This window comes from Berghia stephanieae, chromosome 6 (assembly GCF_034508935.2).
Source record: "Berghia stephanieae isolate SIO BIC M18660-M18661 chromosome 6, UCSD_Bste_1.3, whole genome shotgun sequence".
In the NCBI taxonomy this organism is placed as follows: domain Eukaryota; kingdom Metazoa; phylum Mollusca; class Gastropoda; order Nudibranchia; family Aeolidiidae; genus Berghia; species Berghia stephanieae.
The window spans coordinates 54,324,741-54,334,740 of NC_088365.1; the positions used below are offsets into that span (position 1 = coordinate 54,324,741).

The 10,000-nt window shown below is 34.9% G+C and overlaps 1 protein-coding gene across 1 annotated transcript in view; it reads right to left on the minus strand.

Moving 5' to 3' along the window:
- Window positions 1-10,000, minus strand: part of LOC144975896 (uncharacterized) — a 41,027-nt gene that overhangs the window by 9,740 nt on the left and 21,287 nt on the right. Inside the window, exons 3-4 of the mRNA XM_078920083.1 lie at window positions 8,685-8,712; window positions 7,190-7,675 (exon numbers count right to left, since the gene is read on the minus strand). Of these exons, the coding sequence (XP_078776209.1) occupies window positions 7,190-7,675; window positions 8,685-8,712 (514 nt within the window). The remainder of the gene's footprint in view (window positions 1-7,189; window positions 7,676-8,684; window positions 8,713-10,000) is intronic.

The following is a 10,000-nucleotide window of genomic DNA, read 5'->3' on the forward strand; positions in this document are numbered from 1 at the left end:
GAGTATCTGGCCCTTAACAGCATTGTCTCTGTCCCAAAAATGAAGGTAGTCTCACTATTTTGAAACTCTCATTCACTGAACGTGAGAGGTCGTGCAGCGAAAATTGAACCCGGAAATATGCCGGAAGCTGACCATCGTTATGGACGCTGTCGTTGAATCAAAATGAAAGCCAATGAAAGCAGACGCGGAGCTCTTGATTTTCGCCATTTTTTGTCTTTCGCGAAACCACTATGGCCTCAACATCCGGGTCACCCGTTGCCCCAACAATGTTTCTGTCGTCTGCTATTTCAATCGAGGGAATCGGCGGAGAATTCGATATCGTACGAATTTTTTGTTCAAGCTCTAAAAGTCTCATGAAAATTGATGGAGGTAAGAGACATTTTTTTTGGTTTTATTTAATAATCTAATAATATTTCTTAATTCACATCTATAAAGTGAAAATTTTCCGTTTCTTTAACATTTGAACAGTGTGTATGCGAGGTTTCAATTGAATTGGCCTACCCTGAAATTTTTTATGTGTCCTCGTATTTTTTTTCTATTCCAGCTCTAAAAATGTAATGAAATTAATGGAACTGAGGGACGATTTTATTTTGTTTTATTTAATAATGTAATAATATTTCTTAATTCACATCTATGAAGTGATAATTTTCCGTTTGTGTAACATTTGAACAGTGTGTGTGCGAGGTTTCAATTGAATTGACCGACCCTGAAATTTTTTATGTGCCCTCTAGTAATTTATTTTATTCCAGCTCTAAAAATGTAGTGAAATTAATGGAAGTAAGGGACAATTTATTTTGGTTTTATTTCATAATATTTCTTAATTTACATCTATGAAGTGATAATTTTACTTTTGTGTAACATTTGAACAGTGTGTGTACGAAGTTTCAGTGAAATTTAAACGTTATTTTTGTACTTTTCTATTTAGCAAGTATTGCATTCAGAAAAATGAGATTTGTCACTAATAATTGTTCTAAAGGAAGAAAATATTTTTTCCAGCATTTTCTTTCTTTTTCTGTTTTGTTTACCTCATCTTTAATTGTTTTCCATACAGTACAGTTTGTTACGTGTGTGAATCGACTAAGTAGATTCTTGTTGTGGAATTTGCTGCATTCCTGTGCATTAACTCGATGGGGCATTGAAGGTAGGATATTTTAATTAATAACCACTCCTCCCCCCTCCTCCTATTCTTAAACTTTATTGGTCTTTCATAGCCATCTTCTATCTCTGAGAGGGGGGGGGGGGGGGATAAATTGCAAATTTTATATTATTTTTTTTTTTGCTTTATCTGTCAGTCTTGTTTTCTGTCTTTAAAATAAATCCAATTATACACATTCAATCTTTTTTTCTTCTTTTTAACAGACCGCCTTATTTGTTTTTCAAACAGTTTGGTGTGTGGGTCTACTAAGAGATTATGTTTGTGGAATTTGCTGCAATCCTGGGCATTAACTCGATTTGGCATTGTCATTGAATGTATGATATTTTAGTTAATAACACCCCCTCCCCCCTCCTCCTATTCTTAATCTTTATTGGTCTTTCATAGCCATTTTCTATTTCTGAGAGAGAGAGAGAGAGAGAGAGGGGGGGGGGGATACATTGCATCTTTTATTATTTTTTTTTTTAATATTTTTTTTTTTGCTTTATCTGTCGGTCTTGTTTTCTGTCTTTAAAATATATCAAATTATACACATTTAATCTTTATTTCTTCTTTGGAACACACTATCTTATTTGTTTTTCATACAGTTTGTTTGGTGTGTGGGTCTACTAAGTAGATTCTTGTTGTGGAATTTGCTGCAATCCTGGGCATTAACTCGATTTGGCATTGTCATTGAAGGTAGGATATTTTAGTTAATTACACCTTCTTTTGAACACATCTTAATTGTTTTTCATACAGTTTGGTCTGAGGGTTAAGTCTGTAGATTCTACCTGCAGGTAACTGTTCTATCTTTGATTGGATAGTGAGGGTAGGATACTTTAATTTATTCATCCATCCCCCTTTCTTAAAATCCATTGGTATCTCATACTCATCTTGGGGGTTCTGATAGTTCAGCAAAAGTAACGGGATGACCCCAGGTGCACTCGAGATTTTTTGATGACGTCCTTATCTACTCCCCAGATATTGGGTCGCTGGGTCCGATCTGGTGGAAATCAGTTTGCGATAACTAGCGTTCTATCCAGAGGGTAGCAAGAAATTGCCATTGTCTGTTTCAAGCTATAGATATTGGGATAAACTCGGGCTCCATGGTCTCAGTGGCTCTAAAGGGTATACTCATCTTCAATTCCCAAGGGAAAAAATATATTGCATTGTTAGTTTTAGATTTTTGCTCTATCTGCAGGTGTTTCTAACTGCCCTGGTATAGTAGTATTCTGCATGGAACCTCCCAAAATTCTGCACATATTTCATTCACAACACACAAGCTTCTAACATAAAATATTAGCAAAAAGTGTAAACCACCGTTGTAAAATTACAAAATCAGGTGAACAAGCAGTTTGAGCATTGCTTTTGTAGCAGATTACACAAAATTTGTACTCTGCTGAAAGCCTTTCAGGATTGGTGCTACATGATCCATCTTTTTTTTTGAACTATCAAATGTGTTGCTGAGCTGTCAGAATTCATTTGAATGGAAAACTAAAATGACAATTCCAATCATTATGATGTTAGCAAAAGCTAGGTTTTTCTATCTTGTCTTTTTACGTACTCCCCTCCCCCCCCCCTCCCTCCAACTGAATCAGCAAGGTCTTGTTGCATCCTTTATACTTGGTTGTGGACTTAACATTTGTGATTTATAAAAAGAGCTACTTAACAGTTGTTTGGCTTTGTTATCTTTCAGGTGTGTTTGATATCGTCAACAAGGGCTACATCAAACTCATTGTATATAAAGCATTAGAATCAAGAGGTGAGTTGTCTCAAAATTAAAATATAATTTTAAAATATTTAAAAAAAAAGAAAAGTCAAGCGCATTCATGAAGATGTTTTAAAGAAATGATCAGCCCCACAAACTTACACAATCCATGTTAAAAGCATTAACCATTGATTACCCCTGTACCAATGACAGGATCTTATCGTTATTCATGAGGCGCTTTATCTTAAAATCCTCTAGAGATGCACAATATAATAATAATAATAGTAATAATAATAATAATAATAATAATAATAATATAATAATAATAATAATAATAATAATAATATAATAATAATAATAATGATAAGTTTCATCTGTTTGGAAAGTATTTGTACAGACGTATGGTGCATGATAGAAATAAAATAAATATTTGCAACAATATCACAAAGCAACAGAAGTAAAAGTAAATGTATATGGTCTTCAGAATTTAAAAAAAAAATTGAAATAAGGGTAAATATCATAAATAGACTTCAGATTATGTGTATATTTGTGAGGAAAGGTATAACCATCCATTTAAGGTGTGAAATGAATGTAAAATTGCACGGTTTTAAAAACAAATGAATTTGTAAAATTCTTATTTAGTTTTTTAGTTTATGTAAAAGTCTATTTTGAAGCATTATATTTATTTTATTTGTTCTGTTAAAGTAATTCAAAGATATATTTAGAAAATAAAATCAACAGAACAAAGCTAATTTTTTAAATTAATAAATCTCTTTTTCTCCCCACAGACCAGTTAAGGCATGGTGTCCAGGACAGCCAGTCAGGTGTGGTCATTAGTGGCAAACTACTCATTTGATCCAGATATGCCTCACCAGATGGAGCATTTATTTTTCAATGAGTGCAAAAGAAGTATCCTGAAACCATTCTGAAAATTCAAGAGCTTTCTGGTTTCGACATTAATAAAATGTATTATATTTGTTATTCGCTGAAGAAGAGGTTTGAGCCCAAAACGTTCTGTTTTTGGTATTTTGTTCTTTTTTGAACTTATTATATTCATTTTTGTACTAAACAAGAAAAATAAGTATTACTGTAATTGGCTGAGGAAGGGATTTGAGCCCGAAACATTCCGTAATTGGTATTTTATTCTTCTTTGAGGTTGTTATATTCAGCATTGTACTTTAGAAGAAAAAAAACGTATTATTATTGTTATTGGCTGAAGAAGTGATTTGAGCCCGAAACATTCCATATTTGGTATTTTATTCTTCTTTGAGGTTGTTATATTCAGTAATTGTACATTAGAAGGAAAAAAAAAGTGTCATTATTGATATTTGCTGAAGAAGGGATTTGAGCCCGAAACGTTCCGTGTTTGGTATTTTATTCTTCTTTGAGGTTGTTATATTCAGTAATTGTACATTAGAAGGAAAAAAAAGTATTATTATTGTTATTGGCTGAAGAAGGGATTTGAGCCCGAAACGTTCCGTGTTTGGTATTTTATTCTTCTTTGAGGTTGTTATATTCAGTAATTGTACATTAGAAGGAAAAAAAAGTATTATTATTGTTATTGGCTGAAGAAGGGATTTGAGCCCGAAACGTTCCGTGTTTGGTATTTTATTTTCTTTGAGGTTGTTATATTCAGTAATTGTACATTAGAAGGAAAAAAAAGTGTCATTATTGATATTTGCTGAAGAAGGGATTTGAGCCCGAAACGTTCCGTGTTTGGTATTTTATTCTTCTTTGAGGTTGTTATATTCAGTAATTGTACATTAGAAGGAAAAAAAAGTATTATTATTGTTATTGGCTGAAGAAGGGATTTGAGCCCGAAACATTCTATATTTGGTATTTTATTCTTCTTTGAGGTTGTTATATTCAGTAATTGTACATTAGAAGGAAAAAAAAGTGTCATTATTGATATTTGCTGAAGTAGGGAGTTGAGCCCGAAACGTTCCGTGTTTGGTATTTTATTCTTCTTTGAGGTTGTTATATTCAGTAATTGTACATTAGAAGGAAAAAAAAGTATTATTATTGTTATTGTTATTTGCTGAAGAAGGATTTGAAGTCGAAACATTCTGTGTTTAGTATTTTATTTTTTGACTTTGCAGTTGGTAGAGTACTCACTTTACATGCAAAGGGACTGAGATTGGTCCCGGGTGCAATCGAGATATTTTTCTGATCCCTTTGACTACCCAGCTGTGAATGGGTAGCCGGGTCTGTTAGATCTGGTGGAAAGTACTTTGTGATGGACTAACGTCCTATCCAAAAGGTAGAAAGCAATTGCTATTGTCTATTCATGCTATAGCAGCCGGGATAAACCCATGAACCATGGATATCCATTTTGTACATTAAGTAAATATTATTTGCAATTGGCTGAAGAAGGGTTTTGAGCCCGAAACATTCCTTGTTTGGTATTTTGTTCTTTTTAAAAGCTGTTATGAGTAATTATATAGAAAAGTCCACAACTTCTAGCATTTTTATCTTTTTGTTTTCTAGACATGTGAGCTTTTCAAAAACATTTTCTTTTCTATTGAACGGATCCCTTGTTTAAATAAAAAGTAAAAGGTGCAGTTTTGGACACAATTTTGATCCATTTTTTCTCTTTGTGATATGTATCAGTTTCCCGTCACTCTTTTGACCATATCTCAAAAACTATAAGTGCCACAATCATAAAACCTATATGAATTTTGATTGTTTTTGTGGAAGGAATCCAATGAAACTATTTTCAGAATGATTTGACAACTTTGAAAATTTAGTGAGACTACCTAAAAAATGTGTAATATCGCCTGACAGGCGTCATGTCTCGTCCTACATGTTATGTGTTGCTGTTGGCCAGGGACCCCTTGTATAGCGCTTTGAGCACGTTTAGTGGATATTGCGCTATATAAAAGCTCAAGTTTTTACTAAAATAATTATGTAACCCATTCATTAAACTGTTCGCTAAACAATTACAATTCCACCCACCAAAGACCTCAGAAAAATTCTCATTTTACCCCAGATCCATCACAGATCGGAACAATTTACCGCGGGAAGTTACATCTACACCCTTATTAGATTTATTTATAGAGCTACTAGATGACTATTGAATTTTCACTTTAATGTTATTGGTCATGTCAAAATCTTCATGAGTGAAGGTAGATATTAAAGGAAGATTCAGAAGGATTTTGGAACCAGAAAAGTAAAGGGTGTGACGTCATGACTTTTCTCCCCTATTATTAATTAATTCATTCATTGATTCCCTCATTCCACCACTCTTTGGAACCATAAAAGTAGAAGGTGTGACGTCACCACTTTTCTCCCCTATAATTCATTCATTGATTCCCTCATTCCAACACTCTTTGGAACCAGAAAAGTAGAAAGTGTAACGTCACGACTTTTCTCCCGTATTAGTGGTTAATTCATTGATTCCCTCTTTCCAACACTCTTTGGAACCAGAAAAGTAGAAGGTATGACGTCACGACTTTTCTCCCCTATTAGTGGTTAATTCATTGATTCCCCCATTCCACCAGTCTTTGGAACCAGAAAACTAGAAAGAGTGACGTCACGACTTTTCTCCCCTATTAGTGGTTAATTCATTCATTCCCTCATTCCAACGCTCTTTGGAACCAGAAAAGTAGAAGGTGTGACGTCACGACTTTCTCCCCTATAATTCATTCATTGATTCCCTCATTCCAACACTCTTTGGAACCAGAAAAGTAGAAAGTGTAACGTCACGACTTTTCTCCCGTATTAGTGGTTAATTCATTGATTCCCTCTTTCCAACACTCTTTGGAACCAGAAAAGTAGAAGGTGTGACGTCACGACTTTTCTCCCCTATTAGTGGTTAATTCATTGATTCCCCCATTCCACCAGTCTTTGGAACCAGAAAACTAGAAGGTGTACGTCACGACTTTTCTCCCCTATTAGTGGTTAATTCATTCATTCCCTCATTCCAACGCTCTTTGGAACCAGAAAAGTAGAAGGTGTGACGTCACGACTTTTCTCCCCTATAATTCATTCATTCATTCCCTCATTCCACCACTATTTGGAACCTGAAAAGTAGAAAGAGTGACGTCACGACATTTCTTCCCTATCATTGATTAACTCATTCAACCCTAACACCGACTATATCCGTAGTTTACCCAGGTTACTTTTACCCCATGCCTATTTATGACATTTTACTGAGACAAATTCTAGGCGTAGTATCAACGCTAATGTTTTTAATGTTTACATGTTAATGGTAGTTGAATAAAAATATCTATGCACATGCTCATTTTTAATACGTTGTTTTTTTTTTTTTCCAATTTTGAAAAGTAGCAAAAATCTCTAGGATTGAGTGAGTTAACTCATTGATTCACCCATTCCACCCCCAGTCTTACCTTCTTGCAATCCAAGAGCCACGGGATCTAGGCGTAGTTTGGTCATGACGAGACCACAGTGGACTCGATGCTTGTCTTTGTCATTGTGGAGACTGTCGTTGTTGTTGTTGTTGCTGCTGCTGCTGCCGTTGCTGGTGTTGAGATTCCATTTATTGTCCGTTACAGTAGACGATGGAGTTATGTACCCTTGGGTTGCGTTGTTGTTGTTGTTGTTGTTGTTGTTGGTAGAGGAGACAGAAGATTGTTCTTGAAAATTTTGTTGTTGTTGTTGTTGTTGTTGTTGTTGCTGTTGATGATGATGTCGATGAGGGGAGTGATGCTGTTGTGTTGTAAAGGCGGATATCACGTGACTATTGTTGTTATTAATAGGACTGTTCTTTATACTGGATCCTCCACTGACACTGTCACGCCCACTGCAAGTACTTCCGGTTCCTTCACTGGAACTTCCGTTTGGAGAATTTTGATCGGAGAGAATACGATCTATACCTGAGGAATAAATGAATAACGAAAGTATTTAGTGAGATTGTTATCTATTTACACTTGAATGCTTTCTGACTTACTTAACCGAACCAGCGACCTGCTGAACTCTAGAGGAGCCTTTGTAAACTTATAGATAGAATGAAATTGACGTCACTGATCTCTATGTTATTTTTTTTTAACCATTCACTTTTATGAGTAGTTCTCACTAGATTCTATCAATCAGATTATAAACGTTTAAGGTTACACATCTTGTGTAAGTGTTTCTATGTCAATATTGTATTGTTACAAATGTGTAACCAAATGACAAATTGCCACTTTTTTGGGGACAATAAAGATATATTATTATTATTATTATTATTATTATTATTATTATTATTATTATTATTATTATTATTATTAATATTATTATTATTATTATTATTATTATTATTATTATTATTATTATTATTATTATTATTATTATTATTATTATTATTATTATTATTATTATTAATTATTATTATTATTATTATTTTATTAATTATTATTATTATTATATTATTATTATTATTATTATTATTATTATTATTATTATTATTATTATTATTATTATATTTTTGTGTTTCTTGGTACGCTATAACCGGCTGATGGATGCTATGAGTTATTTAACTATGCGCAATTCATCAATAGCCTGACACTGACCAAAGAAATTACGCCAAAATTCAAGGCTAAATCACCAAAAGTTACAAATCGTACGTTGTATTCAATAGTTCAACCAATGAAATCAGTAATTTCTCAAGCATTACTGAAGACAATTCACTCTGTGATTTGATTTGACTTATTCCTCTTCGCTCCTTGTTGAACTCAGAGCCTCCACGAGCGTCCACCATCTGCTTTTATCCTTGGCCATCCTTTTGGTAGTCACCCAGGTGAGGCCTGCCATTTTCATTTTTTTTTTCTGACAGTGAGTGCCTCAATGTCTGTTTAGGACGTCCCATTTTTCGTGTCCATTGGAAAAAAGTTGGATGTTTTGTACTTGCTCCAGGTGACTGAACAGTGTGTTGCTGATGGCAGAGAAATATTAATGACCCTTATATATCTAAAAATAATGATTTTATTTGTGTGGCTTGTCTAAAAAACCCGTTTATATCGCGAAATATGCATCATGTCTCGTCCTGCGTGTTAACGGTTGCTCTTGGCTATAAACCTCATGCGAAGTGATTTGGGCACGCTTATTGGACATTGTTCTATTTAAAAAAATACTCAAGATTTTTGGGGGTTGGGCTGAAAGAAAAAAAAAAAAGGGGGGGGGGGGGTGGTAGATAAAAATTAGCATTTTTTCAGGCAATTTTGCAAGTAATGAATCTGTCAACCCAGATCAAGAACTCCAACCCTGACGTCAAAAACTCCGATGAATAACGCACGAGTTAAGACACCGATTTCTATATATGAAGATAATCTAATCCCTCCACGGATTATCAAACCCCTAATCCTAATCCTGCCTTAAGATCCCCCAGACATTCCAACTCATACCCCCTCAAAATGTCCCAATATTGATGCAAGAAGAACCGGAGATCTTTTTTCCAGAGGAGCGAAGCGAGAAGCTCTGCTTTTGATGGCACGCGAGTAACGCACGTCCTGAATAAACAAATCTGGAATCGAATAAGACGGCGGCTAAAAGGTTTATGAATCGAGGCGTATGAATTTTAGCAATCCTTGGAGTTTGATTGAGATAATCCGTTAGATAGTGGTTTAGGGAGTAATCGCGTAAAGGTTGGGATTTAGGGAGTGGATGGGTGGGTCTTGAATGGATAATGTGTCCACAGAATACGGTCTGTGTTTCTATCTATCTGCTTGCCGAAGATACTAACACAATGTACTGTCATGTGGGGTAGCCGTCTGATCAGAGACTTTCACTCTTTTAATAATAATATTAGATATTATTGCCTGTAGCCTGGTGCTCAATCACACCTGAGTCGATTGTGGCAATTTGCAGTAAGCGGAAATAACATGGAAACAAGTATGTATTTTGGTGAGACTTTATTATTGTTAAAACTTGAGATTTTGTATAGCGCAACATCCACAAACCGTACTCAGAACGCTTTACAAGGGGTCCATGGCCAACAACATTTAACATATAGGACGAGACATGACGCCTAATTTGCGAATATCACATTTTTTTTCGGGTGAGTAAAGAGCCTTTTCCAAAGACTTGACTTTGCGCCACTCTGCTCAGAGCGGGTCTCAACCCCAGGACCTTCCGATCCGAAGGCGAGTGTCATACGACTAAACCACATAACCCCACACATTGAAGGAACGAAGTTAACGTCACTCAACTCATTGTTCCTGTTT